The sequence below is a fragment of the Pseudochaenichthys georgianus genome, chromosome 17, assembly GCF_902827115.2.
Source record: "Pseudochaenichthys georgianus chromosome 17, fPseGeo1.2, whole genome shotgun sequence".
NCBI lineage: Eukaryota > Metazoa > Chordata > Actinopteri > Perciformes > Channichthyidae > Pseudochaenichthys > Pseudochaenichthys georgianus.
In genome coordinates, this window is record NC_047519.1 from 14,848,687 (window position 1) to 14,868,018 (window position 19,332).

Below are 19,332 nucleotides of genomic sequence, written 5' to 3' on the forward strand. Positions count from 1 at the left end.
AGACACGTATTTTACTGTTTTAATGGCTTATCAAGAGCACAACACAACATCTTAGTGTCATTCTGGACAGCTCTCTCATCTGCACCACACATAAAAACTCACCCATACTGCATTCTTGTACCGTCTTAAAACTTTTCCTTGGAATATGTTATGCATTGTAAGGTGTCCTTGGGTGCTTTGAAAGGCGCCCCTAAATAGAATGAATTATCATTATTATTTATTATCTGAAATTATGTAATAACTTTTTCCAGTGACTTGTCCTATGCATTCAGCAGGCCATTCACTTTGATTTGATCCCGTTATAAATGTCATCATTTCGACAATAAATAAATGCTACATAAACTTTATCTTCCACGTTTTATCTAACCATCTCCGTTTCTACCTTTCAATATATTTTGAAAGAGAATTCTCTCTCTCTCATCTGCGTGCGGGGGCGGGGCCTCACAGACACGCTGCATCTCTCGCTCACAGACACGCTGCAGCGCTGTGCAGTGTGCACACGGTTATGCCGTTAATGAATATTACATTTTGTGAGGAAACTTTTCAACCAATAATTCCAATAAGTATTCACTTCAGGTTTACGAAAGTAACTGACTCAGATTACTCGTTTTTCAAATGTAACGCCCGCTGAATATACTTGATTTTTTGTATTTCTGATTACGTCACGCCGTTACATGTATTCCGTTACAACCCAACCCTGTGTAAGGGTGAGTGAAAACATTTTCGTTAACACTAGTACCTGACCTGAGTGCCACGGAAGTCGAAGCTCCTGTGACGAGTCTTCCAGGGCCTGGAGGAGAGCATCGATAGCTATCATGGAGCTAGCCAGGGATTGCAGGGAGCCGGCCACGCTACTCTCCATGAGGGGTGTGTTAGTGACGCTCCCGGACTGGCAGCCTGGGAGGGGGTGGATTTTTTTTTATTACCTCCGCGGCTGCGGCCGCGTCCTCGCCCTGCTCTCTGGGGAGCTGACTGGAGCTGCTGCCCCGGACTGGGGAGCTGTGCTGGAGACCTGATCCGAGAGCTCTCGGAGCTGCGAGAGATGCCCCTTTCACACCAGCGCCTTTTCAGCTCCGGCTCGGAGCTAGAGCCTGAAAAGCGCCGGGTTTTCCAGTTCACACCGGAGCTGCGCCGGCTCTTAGCTCCGGAATCCGCTTCATTTCCAGCTCCAAAAAATTGTCGGTCCAGAGGCAAGAGCTTTGGAGCTAAGAGGTGATGTCGCTTACGTCTCTCTTACGTCGAGGCGTGCAGGAAACTAAACCCACCTCCCCTGAACATGGGTCGACTGTTATGCCTGCCTACAAGCAGTAGTGCCTATAAACACACTTTATAAAGTCAGGCAACACTAACCAGGCTTCGTGTGATTCTGTTTATTTGTGCCTTACTTTGACCATCCGTTCACTGTTATCGATCATTGTGGAGAGAGGCAGACGTGTTGTTTTGTATTATTGCAGCTATCGGATGCAAGTAGTCAGTTTAGCTTCGGTTGCTATGCTAACATCTCCCGTTTTATACCAGAGAAACTTTCATAACAGCGTTGTGATACCAAACAGTGTCAATTCAGACTGACACACATTCACTTAGGCTAAGGGAACTGGGGATATGCATCAGCTGCTTGTGTGAGTCGGACAGTGAATACTTTAGAGCGGCCGCTGCAGTGTGAGCTAACCGGGAGCTAACGGGAGAATAAACTCCTGTGGAAGAGCAGCACTGCAGCGGTCGGTAAATGCTGCAGAAACACATTAATAAACAATGAACCACGGCACTCTGGAGCAAAGCATAAGGTTGGAGAAGTCGTTATTCAATTTATTCTGGCTTCGTGTGATTAAAAGCAACACGATCATCGACCCGACGCAGTTGTTGTTGTGAGCTGCCGTAATGGGAGCCGTTTGGGAGCAAATCAGCGATGTAAACGGTGACGTCATGACGCAGCAAGGGCAGCTCTGGGGCGCCAGTGGGCGGTGTGCACAGAGCGGGAGCTGAAAAGGGAAACCGGAGCTGAACCAGAAAAGCTCCCGCTCGGAGCTAGAAACTGAAAAGCGCTGGTGTGAAAGCCGCAAGAGTGAGGCCTGGGGCTGTGGGGATGCCCTGCTGCAGGAGCCGGGCGATGAGGAAGTCTGCCTCTGGTGATAGGCCGCTGTGGGGAGCCGAACCGGGCTCGAATAATTCCATACCAGGTTCGTGATCTGAATTGTCCGACTTGAGCTAGTTTTTCTTGTGCTTTTTTTTTAATATTCATAAACGTAACCATGTTGTAGCCTGAGAAAGGCTAAACCATATCAAAGAATACATTTATTAACTACATTATCTCTGTAGCTTTTATAAACAACAAAAATACGTATTGTTCAGTCGTTGAACCAGGGACCCTGCGTCATGAGTCAACTGCTTTCCAGCTGAGCTGCAGCACACTCGCTAAAGCTCCCTGAAAACACGGCAACATATTTATTCATGTTTTTATTTGTTCATGTTTTTATTGATGTTTTTATTCCTACATTTATTTATGCTTGTATCTATTTATACTTATGACATGTTCCGACCTCTATATGAGTGAGGGTCTGAGCTCTCTTGATTCCATCGTGTCACCGGGCCCGGGTACAGGAGGGGTAATATGGTACTTATTATACATCCATGGGTATTATGAGCGTTGTGGTTCAACCGATCTGAATCGCTTCGTGAAGCAGTCACGTGGTATCGACAGGCAGCGAGGCTTCGTTTGTCATCGATGACGTCACTGGCCCAAAACGATACAAGCCTCGGTACATGCTTCACAAAAAGCTTCCGGGATTACTCGACACACGCTCCGAAGCCTCGGCGCAATACGTAACATCACTAGGGAAGGGAGCCATTGAGTGACGTGTAAGTGACTCGTGTTAGGTCTTCCTTATTGAACTTGCGCTAAGCTTCATTCCTCACTCTTTAAAAGCAACAACTCCATAACATGGTAACTCATTAGAGGTTCATTTAAAACACCAATGACCTACTGTATTAGAGGTTAAACACACAGACATCCCATTTATCAAATCTGTAACGTTCACAGACTTGCATTTTGAGTGGTATGAACTACTTTAAAAAACACATCATGAAACACGTGAACACTGCAGAGCACTGATCTTTAAAATAGATTTTATTTAGCATTTTGTAATTCAACAGTTTACGATATACAGCTGACAGGACTAAGACATTTCAATGGATTTTGGCCCTAAAGGTTGAAGAACAGACATCGTTAGATTGACAGATATATATGATAAAGGATAGAAGGACAGTGTTCTCTATTCTCGCTTTTTCTCTCCACTCCTCCCATGAAACAATGTACATTGGCATAGCAACAACACAGCATTTGTCCACTGACACCAGCACAGTTTATTTCAAACAGACCACTGAAATTAACTTGGTTTCTTTTTTTCAAATGATTATTCTAATTATGTTTTTTCCTGTTGCTTAGACGAAAAACGAATGACTTCTTTAAAGTGCTGAAACATAATGGTATGTTTATGTGAACAGTAGTAAGAAATTCAAGAGGTAATGTTCTGTAATTTACAGAGAACCACAGAAACAAGGTGAAGTCACAGTTCTTTAATACAGTAGAACACTTGTGCAGTGAATGTGTATACAAATGGTCAAATGCTTCACGTAGTTCTTAAACATCAGTGTAAGATGACAATAGGCAATAGCATATTAGTATCTGAAGACATGGGTCAGTTATGAACTATTTTCAATTGTGTTGATCTTTTTTTTTTTTTAAGTTTCCTGTAGGACGTAGTTGGTCCTTCTCTTTTGGTAGCCAGATAACTGAAGGTTTACTTTACCAACAAGAGAAATAAGTCAAAATATAATAGTCACTATACCCTTGTCTGATGGCACACTATTGTCTAAAATGTCCACATAAAACAAAATGATGTCCTGATATTATAATTCAGAGCTGCACAAGAATGAAAATGTGAGTTAATGGGTCCTGATGCTAAATCAATGTTAGAGGCTGAGTAATTTTGGTGTTTTGATTTTGCTAATATTTAAAGATATTGTCTAACAGCTAGACAAAAAAAAGTTCAGATAAGGGCCACTGAATATTAAACAGTAATGTACGACTGTTGGCACTGCACTGTGTAAAATGTAGTTCCTGTGATATTGTTCTTTTAAAAAAAAGCATCGTCATGTAGCTGCAGCCGCCATCTACACCAGAGCTCACCTTAAAAACGAAACATTCTTTCGTAGTTCAAGTTTCGATCCAAAGATTTTGTTTGGAAATGCTTTTTTAATATTAGCTGGCTTTATATTAACGTTTCAATTAATACTTCAAAAACAACTAAAGAAGTAGTGACATTTAACATTGGATAAACAATTATTAAAATCTGAAGATAAAATATGTAGTTTTCTTTCTCTTCTTTTAGTACAACCATTATTTTTCTTAAAAGGTAGACTATATTATTAGCAGAATAAGACTTGGCTAGTTCTGATGGGTTAGAGGTACATCGACATCAACACTTACACTACTCCTGCTCTACATGCAGGCTCAGCAGTACGAGCAGATCCACTACACACAGAGTACACAATACACCTGACGTCTTCTACATTACACTACAAGAAAAATGACAAATCATAAAACAAAATTAAACATTACCCGCCCTCCCCGAACCCGCAAAAACAAACTAACCCACCCTCGAAATAAAAACAAAGATGAACACACACACATACACAGTCCGATTATATATTTTTTATATTACTGTACAAAGGGAGGAAGAGTTGTGGGGGGCAGCGGAGTAATGGTAAGGGGTATGTAGAGCGATAGCATGGAAACATGGTGGCTAAGCCTCACCTACTACAGCATGAACACGACAGGCAACCGTAAAAACAGGAAATGGTCTGCAAGCTGTCCCAATATGCACTGAGAATAATAACTTCGTATTGACCTTTTCAGCAAACAAAACCTCATCTAGAAAGTGCAGCACTCCTAAGATTGGAATTTTGACTTGGAGTAAGCAATATGTTTAAATTAGTAGGTGGTGAATGTATTGTTTGATAGAGCACCAGAATGTAAAAAAAGACAACTAACTACCAACCAAGGATACAATTATCCATATATGGAAACAGCCATTGCACTGTATGTTTCTCTTAACAAACCTGTTAAAAACTTGTGTAGAAATGTGTGCTTTTTCAGAAGCTCACTGTGCTTATCATGATTTATTTGAACTACTGTGCTTAGCATTGACCACCCTTCGTCGCGTCCTTAATATGTAATACTTTCTAGTGTTGATTTTTAGTTCACAGTTCCACCTCTGTTGTGCGTACTACCCTGAGTGTCAGTATCACCCCATCTTGTGGATCACAGCAGGAAGTGCACTGTCATGTACACTTCTAAATAAATCATTGTGGGGAATAGTGGTCAAAGAAAACAAAGAATGTGCGGATATAATCAGAAGTTGTGTATCATTATTTCTGAAAATTGTTGAAATTACTAATAAGCATTAACATACAGAAATTATTCATGGTAAAGATGCTTTTGTGCTTTCCTTCTTAGAATTGGAAAGTAAATGAATACTTCTCTGAAATACGAAGTTGGAGCTAACATCTGCTCAGCTTGGCATAAATTCTTTACAGTCGTTATGCTAAACTAAGCTAGCCAGGTGCTGTCTGAAGCTTCATCCTTACTATAGACACATGCAAGTAGTATCTCAATCTTCTCAGCTAACTCTCAGCAATACATTTAAAAATAGTATTATACTCCTTTAAGTCTCTCTACTCATAAATATGTTGTTTACAACATACAATTTGTGTTTTATGACACCCATGCCAATACTGTTATTGTAGCCCCGTAGTTCTCCAGACGTGAAGGAACATTACAGCCAGACCTGATGCAATCCAAAACAATCCTCAATGCCGGAAAGCTAAAAGACAAAGGAACGTATGATCTTCACACAGCTGTCTAGATGACAAAAAACACAACTCACGTATTTGTTCTGTATTTAGACTGCCAGAAACCTCTACGACCACACTACTACAAAACCAATCCAATTGTGCATGCTATAGAGACCCCCTCTCTGTCCCTCCACGACAAAACCAAAATGAATCAAGTCACAGACGAGGAATGGTAAACTCGGTTAATTATGATTCTGTAGTTTTACATGTTTTTTGTGCAAAATAAACATATGCTGTCTTTATAATTATTTACTAAGTTACTTTACAATAATGAGAGGTAAAAAGGAGATTTTTTACTGAGAGAACGATACTATACAGCTACATTAAAATCTACATCATTCATTTAAGATTTTTTTCTTCTGGAAAAAAGCTACATCTCTCTCCGTCTTTTGTCTCTCAACCAGTCACAACTTGATTCAGAGATTTAAAAGAAATACCTGTAAATACATTAAAGGTTCCACTGACTGTAAAAGACTGACACCATACCAGCATTTCTGCGATATGCAGTATATAATGTTGCCAAAAACATGTGCAGGTAACTCAGGTAATGTTTTTGGTAACATGCCTTAATGGGACAGATTGTTATGACCTATGGGAGACACAGACTACGACACACCTAGCTACGTCCTCTAGCCCGGTACCTCCTTCACATCCCAAGATGCATTTCACTCAAAAATAATGCCTGGAAGACTTAAGGAGAGATGGCTCTCCTATGAACAGAGTTGCATCTGTATGTTTCATGTGTATGTATAGGTGATTTTAGACAGCGGGGACAAGTTAAGTGGTTTCGGTCCGCATATATTTAACAGGCCACCTTAGTGGAGACAAGGTTTCAACAGGCAAGGAACAACAAGAAACCACAAAGTGTGTGTGTGTGTGTGTGTGTGTGTGTGTGAATGCAGAGGCAGAGAATACAGCACTGTTAACTGATAATCCTCTGCTGAGTTTACAAAGTTTAAGCAGCTTTAGTGGAAAAAGTTACAAGTGGAGGACATTTCCACAGAAAATCAGTGTACATCGCCATCTCAGGTGTTAAATATGTGTGCTCTGTAAGAACTTTTTGAAGAAGCAGCAGCATAAAATAACATTTTAGTCTTAAGCTGAGATCAACTATGGTTGAGGTCACTGTGTGCTGTAAAATGTACACTAGTGTGAATGTACTGGTATGAACGAATGTATGCACGTCTTTTCCTGACCGATGCCCATCTTACCGCATTAGCAAACTGTAAATGGCCAGTTCAGGCACGGTTCACCCGGCTTCTCTTTATTACAGCACTACTGTGTATCACATTTCAAGACTCCAGCTGTCAAAACACTGCTGCTAGAAAGTCACCAGTTCCTAAACAGACAAGGCTAACAGAATAAAGGAGAACAGCGTGTGTCTCTATGTTGCTGCATGCACAAAACCAACAGCGTCACAATTGTACTGTACCTCTAACTGCATATGAAGATGTACACGTTTTACAAAAAAAGTGAAAGGAAAAACTAATTATTAAATTATGCGTAACAAATTAACAACCCACCCACACACCCAATTGTTTTCCTTTCGTCTTTTTTGTTCTTCTTCGTTTCTTCTAGAGACAACACACAGATGGATAGAAGAGGTTAGGATAGATATAATAAGCCCTTACAATATGTAAAGGTCTCCAGCGAATGAGATCTCCCCCACAGAGGACTGTGGGAAAGTGGGGTGAGGATGGAGGAGAAGGAAGAGATGGTGGAGCACTGGGGGGGGGGGGGGGGGCGCTGCCCTGGATAGCGCTGGCAGAACGGGGGCCGTCTATGCGCTGGGGTTGGGGCTGTTGTGTGTTGTGTTGGTGGAGCCGTTGCTTCCCTGGATGGTGAGGCTGATATCATCCTTCCTCTCCGTCTCCTCCTCCTTCGCCTCTTCCTTCGGCTCCTCATTCAGCTCCTCCTTATCCTTGAGGGGGCGAGTCTCCACAGTTTCTTCGGAGGCCAGGGGGGCGTAGCGGCCTGTCCGGTGCTCCCTCAGTGCAGGGCCCCACTTTGGATGTGGCCGGCAAGAGAACTTCAACCGCTGAGATAGAAAGAAGAAGGAGTTACACATCAATCAGAGCAACTTATAACAAGGGGGAAATGTAAGAGCGAGTCAAAACAATATCAAAAAGCTGTTTGTTGGGCTCTTAACCCAAGATTAATCAATTCATTTAAGGAGCTGGAATTTCAACAAACATTTTATCAGTTTAAGCATTAATTATGAACATATGACTGAAAACTACCAAAACTGTTGAGGCACTAATTCAACAGCTTTTAATCTGATATTTCACCTAAATTGGACTCCTCTTTTATTCTTCAACTTCAGTTTTTTACAGTGCAAATACGGATAATGCTTAAGCTTTAACCAAGCAGCAATATTCTATTGGAAAAGTGAAGTCATTGCAGAAGTACCTTAAATCTGCCTTCCCTTTAATAGCCTACTCTACTGGTAACACAATTAGTCTGATTAGCATACTTCTTGATTGATATATTACCTTAGTTAATATTTTCCTGACCAGTTCAGTGTCTCAATCGATACTTACAAGTCATTTTCATGAGAGCATAAGATTTATTTTTACAATTAAGGTCCCATTTATAATATGCTTCGGGGGGTTTATACCATTGTGCTGTCCGGTTTAGTTGTTGTTTCCGTTTTGGTCCTAGAACCATTTCATTGGATAATAATCATCTAAAATGTATGTAATGTAAAAGCAGGATTATTGGGTAACATCCTGTACCTCTCTGAAGGTCGCTCCTGGGGACCTTGAGATCTTGTAGAGGGCATAAATGGGTATGCAAAGCACCGAGGACATGGCCATGCAGAAGCCGATGTACAGAGACCAGTTGGGAAACACGTAATCATTGTAGGTGATGGGCTTGTACTGGATCACTGTGAAGATCATGATGCACTGCAGGGACAGAACAGAGACAACATGAGAAACCATTTACAGCAGGTGTCTGTATAACTAATGGGAATGATCTTCATTTAAAACACACAGTATATAAAACAAAAATCTATCTGTAACTCACAAAAAATAACAAATGGGCAAGGTAATAAAAAAATATGGTAAATCAGTAAGCGTTTCCCATCCAAGTTACAGTCCCAAACTAATGGAGGTAAACGTTCAGTACAGGTTCAATCATTATATAATGGGGTGAAGGAAAATATTGGATTATATTATGTTGGATGTTATAGTAAATGTGATGCAATTTAATGAACATCCCACTGTTGCGATTCATTAAAAACATTTTTCTTTTTTACAATTGTACACACTTGGTGGTTCGTTCTTAATACCTAGACAGTTTCCCATTGAAACAGAGTATATGGCTTTGCTAACAGTTTACAAATATATTAAACTGTAACCACTGTATCATGTTACGTATTGTATCACCAGATCTTTGCCCCGCTGTAAACAGCAGCACAGCAGCAATGTGTCTTTACTCAAAAGTTGCAGATAATTATAGTATAACTCATGACTGTTCCCAACAGCATCAAGTGTATTCTCTGTTCTAGCAGAGGCCCTGCAGAGCGAGGCATTCATCTGTGTAGTGAAAAGAGAGAACACAAGTGGCTGAAATACGACCAGTAATCCAAAACAATGCATTTCTTGGATAGCCCAGAAGCTTAGCGCGATAATACGTCTGCTTGGGAAATACCATTGATAGCAGCTCCATGTGTCCATTTCCCAGTCAGAAAGATTTACTTTTAGAAGTTTTATGTCAAACCAAACAGCCAAAGCCAAACACATTAGTGTTGACAGCTGCTCTAAATGTAGATCAGGTCCCTAACAATGTGTCAGAAACTCACACTGAACGTCCTTCACATCAAAGTCTGGTTTGATTCCTGGTATAATGTTGCATTTTTACAACAGGTATGTTTGCACGTGTGTGTGTGTGTGTGTGTGTGTGTGTGTGTGTGTGTGTGTGTGTGTGTGTCCACTTACAGAGATGATGACAGGGGAGATGAATCTCCAGCAGACTTTAAAGAAGAGAGGAGGAGGGAAGCCCAGCATCATCTCAACGTCTTTGAAGTATTGCTTATGGCCTGCGAATGAAACAAAAGTCATCCAGTAAGGTCAAAGTGTGATTGATCATTTTATAGATTGCAGTTATTCGTTTTTTTTGACAATGTTGCCACGCTATGAAGACAAAATAAATCATTTACTTTGAGCTTAACAGTTTGCACACCTTTGTTTGCTCCCCTGGATGTGCGCACACTTGCTCTTCTTCTGACATTGACTCTACTATTGTTCTATTTATGGAATCATTTTGACAGAGATAGGATACTTCCACCACCAAAGCAGAAATAACACCCAAATTGCAAAGCACATAGTCAATATTTTTCTTAAAGAACAGTTTTTGTGTCACAGAGTTTCTTTGAAGTATATAGTACAAAAAAAAGTATTCCTCCTCACCGTAAACATACATGACGCAGACGCACATGATGCAGGAGATGATGACAAGAGAGAAACTAGCAGCGTAGTTGTCCATCAGTAGCAACCAATAGATTCCTGCCTGTACACAGAAAAAAAAGAGATTGAATGAAGACCCCATGAGAGAAAACATGTTGCGATTAAAGAGCGTGTTTGGAACGTACCCGTGTTGTGAGTGGCACTCCAAGTAAGAATCCAATGACGGCCACCGACAGTGTGACGACGGTCTTGTTCCTGATGATCCAGTCTGTTCCGATCTCATCGACGACGGCCGTCACCAGAGTCTCCAACAGACAGAACTGCAAGACAAGGGATGAAGGGTACATTTCATTTAAACATTTGAGAAACAAGTACGTTTTCTTACTTGATTAGGTTACCAAAAATCTTTATAGATCACTTGAGTCGGGTTTTCCATGTTTAACAGTTACTAAATCATTTAGTGTGAAAAGGTCGGAATGTTATGAGAGAAAAAGTTCATGTTTAGTATGACATGTCTCCCATATTTAACATTTCTATAAACATGTTCAATGAAGTGCTTTACTTAATTATTACCTGTGAGCTGTGTCAAAGAGGTTCATCTAAAACATAAGGTAATTTAGGAAAAATATATCATCATTTTTTTTAAATAGGGTTGTATGAGGTACAGGTAGGTTGTGGTTGGAAAAAGATAAATGTTAATGCTTTAGTGGAAAATGTGACTAATTCTCCATCAGGGATTGGTTGGTTTTTAAGGCGATTTGAATCTAATTTAGTTTAATTTACATTGGGCTATTCAAACATTTTTACATATCACCTAACGCTAGTATGCTACCAGTTTCACACATATGACTGAAGAGCTGGAGAGATGAATAGGCTGCAACCACTAGGGGGCCCCATGGCAACGCTAGGCTTATTAGCTGCTTAGTATTGTCCGGGATGCCAGTCATCAGAGGTTTGGTTGAAGTCTTTTTTGCTTTGGAAGATTTTTAGTAAAATGACCCAAAGTACCTAAGTGGCCGCTATGATGAGAGCCGTTCAAAATCTCTAGATGATAGGAAAGGAGCTTTAATGCTTCCCTTTACAAAAGGTGAGGAGATAATGTTGTCCCATTTGACATCTTTTGCCATATCTTGCTAAAGTGCTTATATGTCTAAAACTTTATAACAATATGTTAAACCAAAAGGCAAACTATTAATGGCACTCCACTTACTGTTGAAATTGTAAAAAAGTTATCCAATCACGTCAACATTTCAGCATTGTTTGTTGCCTTTTTCTCTTAAAATCATATGGGAAACACTGATGTCCTGAACAGTTCTCGAGCCTCACCTGAGTCCCCAGTCCCAGAAGGATGAGCATGAAAAAGAAGAGCAGTGACCAGAGAGGGGAGATGGGGAGCAGAGTGAGGGCTTCTGGGTAGGCAACAAAGGCCAGGCCCGGGCCGTGGTCTGCCACCTCGGACACAGGGACGTTCAGGTTGTGTGCCATGAAGCCCAGGATGGAGAAAATGACAAAGCCGGCATACACGCTGGTCGCACAGTTAGTAATGCTGATGATGATGCTGTCTCTGTATGGAGAACATAGAAGAAGAAACATGTTTGGGTTTAATTTAACTGCTGGATACCAGAATTGCATAAATTAGCAACTTTGACAGCTGTATATCCAGCATTGTTGAAATGTAAACTTTACCTGTTCAGGAAGATGAACGAAAAAAGGGGAAAATCGCTAAAAATGCACCAATTACATTACATTACATGTCATTTGTTAGAGGCTTTTATCCAAAGTGACTTACATACATTCAGTACTGTGGACTATCTCCACAGGAGCAATTTGGGGTGAAGTGTCTTGCCCAGGGACACAACGACATGCTGACTGCAGTGGTACTCGAACTTGCTACCCCCTGATTCGAAGTCCAGCACGCTATCCACTGAGCCCCACATTTTTTATTTAAATTAAATATGAATACCAACAATGAACAGAACCCTATTGTCCTGTCATGAAGGTGAATGCATGCAACCTTTCAAATCAATATATGTATTTATTTGAAAAATGTGTTTTCTACAGCGACCTACAAATAAGGTACAATCCAAAGAAGAAGAAAAAGCTTTCGAGAATAAGTGCGGTTCTATTTTACACCTGACACAAGTGCAAAAAGCTTTTTTTATGCTCAAGGTGAAGGCTGACCCAGCAGCACCTTGTAAATCCATCAAATGTTCTTTAAAATGTGGACAAAACTATTTAAGGTTGGCAAAGTGCACAGGAGTTTCTGCAATGTTTGAATCGGGACGGAGAAAATGGCACATAACCATTGCAAGTAGGGGGGAAAAATTGCTCTCTGAAGTGCACGGGAATATGTAATAAAATAAGAAGAGAACATGCTATAGGTACGTTGGTCAATGTTTTAATTTGTATTGTGATTAAATGAATAGCAAAGCGGAAAAAAGCCACGTTTTATTAAAGATGTCGTAGTATCAAGATAATTTTGATTCAAACGAAGACACAATTGTGTCAAAATCAGGGCTGTTGACATGGTGATTTTGACCCCAACTTCCTCTGTAATTCCAGCGCAGAATTTCCCCATAAATGGAATGGCAGTGAAATTGCATAGAGATCAGACAAATTGCGACAAGCTACATGTATTACACTTATAGAGTGTCCTAAAACCCGGAAGTAAGTTAGCATTCGACCACTTCCGGTTCCTTCGCCAAAAAGCAATGTAAGTTCTCCATAGGATTTGGGAAAATAGCTGGAAATAAGGTCTGTGTTTGACACACATTGAAGAGACGGATCACGTTTTGTTCTACGACATTAAACACATCAGCAGTGACCTCGCTGGTGATTTTTGAAGAGTTTACGTGTCAGAAAAACGATGGTTGTTAACACGTGGCTGAATAGGACTACAGAAGTTGTCCAGGCCGTTTTACGTCATACACCGAACACGTAAACACTCCCGCTAAGTTTGCCCTGTTCTGCTTGAAAGCAAGTACCTGCCTCCTGCACACTGTTCAAACAAACACTTCAACTTGTACCATTTACAATCTGTATGTTTGAATATGGATCTTAAGTTGGCGTGACGTTGAAGCAGCGACCCTGCTGTAGTTCCTTTATAGCATAACGTTAGCATTTTTCTTCAGGCGACTAGATTTATGATTCGAAAATGATAAAAGTAGGATAGACATGTGGATATTATTTATCCGGCTGAACAAAACGTGATCCGTTTCTTAAATGTGTGTCAACCACAGACCTTATTTCCAGCTATTTTCCAAAATCCTATGGAGAGATTGCATTGTTTTTTTGTCGAAGGAACCGGAAGAAGTTTACTTCCGTGTTTTAGGACGCGTCACGTGGCACTCTATTGTAGACTACTGTAAATCAGTTATCACTATCTCAGTATAATGGCACATTACACTCAGGAAATATAAAACGGAGGAAAGACATTTTGCTGACGTATGCGCCAGTTTTTTCAACTGATACAGATGGTTCTCACTATATGGAAGGAACACCAAGAATTCTTTCATACGAGCATATGCCCTGTGTAGCGCACATTATACAGAGGCTGATCACAGCGGCTGTGCCAGCAGCTTTGTCAATTACTTGTCTAAGTGTTGAAAAATAGTTAGACATATTTTTCGTACCATTTTGTCATGCAGTTATTTTTAGCAACCCCACATGTGTATTTGTTTATCTTCCAAATGCATGTATCGTGTGTTCCGGTCCCTTTCTTCCCTGGAACGCTACTCACTCTCCCTGACTTGGACTTCAACAAGGTCATTTTGTGATTGCACAGTGTTTTGTTTCCGCACATCTCCTGTTAGAGTTATCACACAGGATGTCTTGGATGACTTTGATGCAAGTCTCTTTCTCCTCACAGACGCCCTGCACTTCTGCGTGTGCACCAACTGGAGTTAAAGGAGGGCGGAGAGCGACTCCACGGGGACGGAGCTGCAGAACACAAGCTGATTAGGAGGCCGTGCAGCTGTGAGCGCAGATAGAGCAACCTCCAGCTCCTGGCAGAGGAACAAATTATATCTTCAGTCTTTCTTTCCTCACCGCCTCCATCCCCCTGATGCCCTCACTCTGTCAGCACGTGTTCTCAGGACATATTGACATATTTTCCTCTCCTTATCGCCTCCTTTCCTTCGTCTTAACCTTCTCCGTGGCCGCACTCCCTCAGTGTTCAAGCACAGTGCAACCAGCCTCTTCACACATGTCCAAAATAAAAACACTGTCTGTCCCTCCTGCTGGCCTACCTTATCTAACCTTCTCTCTTTAGACCTGTGGTCTTCAAGTCGGCTCCTCACCATTTAACCCTCGCCGTCCTCTCACTTTGTCCATCCCTCTTCTCACTTCCTTTGCTCTGATTTGTGCAAATAATAAGATACTGGTCTGTGTTGCTAAACAAATTGAGCAGCTCAGCCTTATGCATATTGAGTCATATTTTCACGCAGACGCTTACACTGAAACTGCTCCTTTAGGCACATGCCGTAGAAGCCTCACATTTTTGGACAGCTTTGGAGATGCATTAATTCAAACATGGGTGGTCATTAGGTTGTCTTTGTGTCTGACAAGGACACATTTTTTGAAATTCATAGATAGTTGCTTGGCAACAGCATTGGTTTGTTCACAATTTGAAGCCCTTTTCACCATTAACAGAACTTGAAACATTACTAGGCTTTTTGTATCGATTTTCCCCTCAATTGAGTGTCAGCTGACCTCTTATGGGGAGACAGAGGTAAATATAGTAAACAAATAATGTATTCAACTAATGGATATCATTATGTTCATTAATTACATTTAAACTATTATTTTTATTTAAATTATTATTTGTATAACAATTTGGTGAAATTGTATGTTGAAATATGCAAATTAGCCTTAGGAAAGGTCTAATTTGCAAATGTTTTGATGAGACAAAGGTTTCAAATTCTTGTTTCGTTTTGATGACAGTTAGTCAAAGGTTTTTACAGAAGGAACTATATTTGAATCACTTTTGAAAATACTATGAACAGACACAAAAAACAACATTTTAGCTATGTTTTTAGGATTAAATGTGATACTGTATAAATCAGACAATTAAAGATATATTAACAATGCACTAACTGTTTGCACAATAAAAAAACCTCTTATAATATAAATAGGAATATAACTGGAATGTGTGATGCATATAAGTGGAGTATTCTGGCTCAGAGGATGAGAGAAAAAAAGCCTTTAAAGATAATTAGTGTACACTTCTACAGTTTTCAGGGCAATAGGCTGAGACGAATGTACTTCTGCATATCACCATGCTAACTTCCCCAGTTGATTACTTACATTAAGATAAATATTTGTTGTTTGACATGAGTTCTAGAAGTAGGCAAATTAGGCATTATCCAGTACTATATTTGGTAAAAATGTTTAGGTTCAAACCAGTGCTCAAAAAATGAAAAATCTTTTTGGTGCAATGTCCTGCCTTAAAGGAAAAGTTCACGTGTGGTTTGTTCACAGCATGTTTACATGCTGTCCAGCTCCAATCGATGCGTCTCACGAAGGGGGGAGTGTGGGTGAGTGAGACTCCCTCTACAGAGAACTTTGGGATGTTAGCCTTTGCAGACCTTTTACATACACAACAACACATTTAACACACTATAGGAAAGGGAGGACCCATACAAGCATAATTGGTTATTTTTAAAAGTTGTATTTGTACCCCAAATTTGAACAACTCCTTTAACACTGTCAGCTTTAGTTGAGTCTGGAGTACCAACCTGAAGCAGTTGTTGTGGAACTTGTTATAGGAAGCCATGGTAATGAGACCGCCCCATGCACAGCCCAGAGAGTAGAAGATCTGTGACGCCGCATCTCCCCACACCTACACAGCCAAAAACACAGTCAGAAGCAATAGAAAAAAGTTACATAAAGTCCATTCCTATCTGCAATTTCCTCTTCCCTGTCTGTTGATGTGTTTGAGTCCATACCTTTGCATCAAGGACCTTATGCCACTGTGGAGTCAGGTAGTACTTGATGCCGTTGACGGCTCCCTCCAAGGTGATGCCACGGATGAACAGGATGGTTAAAACAACGTAGGGGAATGTGGCTGTGAAGTACACCACCTTCACAAACACAAAAGTACAATTATTTATTAATAACAAATTAAATATAATTTCTTCATCACTTAAATGTTGCAGCTGGTAAAGTTGGAACTCATTGCAATTTCTTTATTTACTGCAAGGTAGTTAAAGCTTTAGTTAGGCATTATCATTTAAATGAATATGTTGTATCAATATTATGAATCTGCAAAGCTGTCAGTTAAACATATTTCAGAGAAAAAGCAGATTTCTCGAGTAGAAGCATATAGGAGCATGAAGGACATCAGATTTGTGCTCAACTTTGGTACTTGAGGAAATAAACTTGGTTGCTTTCCACAACCGACTACCTTAAGCTTCAATGTCAATGAATGTGTGTGTGTGTGTGACGTGTGAGTGTGTGAGAGAGAGAGAGACAGTGAGGCTGACCTTTCCAGAGGATTTGACGCCCCTGATGAGACAGAGAAAGACGACAAACCAGGACAAAGCCAGACAGCCGAGAATAGGGAGACGGACCTCTCCAAAGTTCCCAATACCATCAGAGATGTTCAACACATAGTGCCTGAGAAAGAGAGGGAGGGAGCGAGGGAGAGAGGGAAGGAACGTTTCAGTTCATCTGGTGACAATATTTAGACCATTTGGGTTGTCTCATTCCTATGAAAGTTGCCCAGTGACGCATGAAGCCACAATGGCCTGACTCTCGAGAACAACAATGCCAAGATCCCTGGTGTCTTGGGCACACAGAGCATGCACACTTGCAGCCTGTTCCCAATGTTAGTCATTGGAATAAAGTATTTTGGGGCCCAGTGACGTAACTCGACTGACACAGAGGTTGTAGTATTATCATTCGGCAACTACGAACCATTGCTTCAATGACACGCTTACTTCATGGGGACTTGACTCCACCCCTTTTAATCTTCAGCTGCAACTACTGTTTATAAACTTAAATAGCAGTTGCACTTTGAAACCCCTTCATTGACTATACACATATCCTATCAATGATACTGATATTAAAATGGAGTGTCCAATATACTGAACAAAGGTAAATCTCCTTCATGTCCCACACTGCTCAGAAGCTGCAACATTTCAACTTAAATCTAGTACAAATATTTAAATGCTTGCCAGTAAAACAAGCCCTATTTTCGGCAAGCTTATAGGAGCTAGGGATAACTCACTTGATTACCTTGGAAAAATTCAACAAACTAAAAGGAGAATTGCGTTGTTTTAGCAGCCGCTGAACCTACATAAATACCAGCTCCTGTGTTCTTTGCACAACATGTGCCTCTTTCTATGCAAACGAGCCTCATTGCAAACACTGTCAAGAGTCTCGAGGTAACTGCCTCACATTATTATAAAGAGGCTCCTCTTCATTTGTTTATATGGGATGCATTGATTGGATGCAATCACACTTCATTACATAATAATATTAAAGCACCTCTATATGTCAGATTTAACACTTCATGAGGGGAAAAAGGTGAAATACATAAATGATAAACAATTAACCATTTTGTTCCCTGTATCCCAATCCTTTGCTTACATTTCTCCCTACTCTTTCATCCTCCTGTCATTGTGGAGATTTGGATGGATGTAAAAAAAACCTGCAAACCTCTCTGATGGTTTAGGGATGTGATAACATTTGCGCAATAACTTTTGAGAATCAGCACCTGAGAAAAGGTCAGATATCAGTTGCAAATTATGTGCAGATCATGGCGCTATTTTCAAGCACCCTATTGGTATCGTGCCGATCCTTGCTTGACTATACTGTATCTATGATGCGGATACTCCTTTACCATATTCCTGCACCTTGGAGTTTGACGAATATAATCAGAAATGGTAATGCTGAAGGACTTTGGTTTTTACTTGTTGTACTACTGATGTATCAGACTTACTTCCAGTATTCCTCACTGGGGCTGGTCCTCTTGGTGCGGTTGACTACCTCAGTCACTCCTTCCACCAGGCTGGTGCTAACATTAGCCAGCCTGGTGGTGAAGTTGCTGCTAAACACGCCACTGCAGTCCGGTGTGTTCCAGGGATTGTTACAGTAGGTCCATGGCAACAAGTATGTCATTGACTGGAAAAAGTAGTAGAAGGATATACAAATGACCACGTTGTAATAGATCCCAATGTAGGTGGAAACCACCATCATGCCATAGCCCACACCTGAAGGGTAAAGAAGACACAATGGGAAAACGTTAGAATGAAAATGTGAAGCAAATGCAAAGGCTGCATCCTTAGAAAGGAAATAAATAAATGTTATTTGTAAAATGAAATCAAACAACTTTAATGAAACCTTGTACGACTTCATATTGTATTCAAGTGTCTCAAAATGTCTAACTGGTTAATCCTCACTTTCCTGCTATAGCACATAATGTGTTTGTAGGGGCATCCACAAACTGTGGGTGTTTCTCAATCGCAAGTAAAGCTGCTCCAGAGCCACTATTTCAAGCATACTACGTCATCGAGTGCCGCCGAAGTACTGTTTCAATGTCCAGCATACTTGGAATTCTACCGAGCCCGGCGTACTTCGTTTGGAGACATTTTGAGGCTGCACATGTGTAGACTCCGCGGTCTTAAAATCCCCACAATGCTTTGCGCACGGACCAATTTCCCCAAATCTGTGGCGGAAAATGTAAGGTGGGGCCTCTCATATGACGCACACCTGCACACTTGCTCGCCTGTTCCACTCTTCCTTTTCCGAATGCCAGGAAGTATTCTTGCCTCGCTTCTGAAGCAAGACGCTCGGAAGACATGTGCTACCAAGCAAGCGTACTCGAGATTGAGAAACACCCTATGTTTTGTTGTTCACTTCAAGCTGATACATTTGTATATAAAAGCGAATTGACCTCACATTACACTCACTGGATCTTTACATAACATCACATTCTTAACCATGGGTGAATGCAAAGATTGCCAACACCATGTGCTGAAAGATATCTATCTTAAGATCAATATCATAA

The 19,332-nt window shown here is 40.7% G+C and overlaps 1 protein-coding gene across 3 annotated transcripts in view; it reads right to left on the bottom strand.

Annotated features, from left to right (window-relative positions):
• Positions 1-7,646: 7,646 nt before the first annotated feature.
• slc6a9 (solute carrier family 6 member 9) overlaps positions 7,647-19,332 on the bottom strand; it is an 87,432-nt gene continuing 75,746 nt past the window's right edge. For all 3 annotated transcript variants that reach the window (XM_034104340.2, XM_034104339.2, XM_034104341.2), the window contains 10 exons: positions 18,265-18,535; positions 16,805-16,937; positions 16,268-16,402; positions 16,058-16,161; positions 11,649-11,886; positions 10,508-10,642; positions 10,326-10,425; positions 9,855-9,955; positions 8,649-8,819; positions 7,647-7,951 (listed from right to left, as the gene is read on the bottom strand). In XM_034104340.2, the coding sequence (XP_033960231.1) occupies positions 7,694-7,951; positions 8,649-8,819; positions 9,855-9,955; positions 10,326-10,425; positions 10,508-10,642; positions 11,649-11,886; positions 16,058-16,161; positions 16,268-16,402; positions 16,805-16,937; positions 18,265-18,535 (1,646 nt within the window). In that variant the 3' untranslated portion in view covers positions 7,647-7,693. The remainder of the gene's footprint in view (positions 7,952-8,648; positions 8,820-9,854; positions 9,956-10,325; positions 10,426-10,507; positions 10,643-11,648; positions 11,887-16,057; positions 16,162-16,267; positions 16,403-16,804; positions 16,938-18,264; positions 18,536-19,332) is intronic.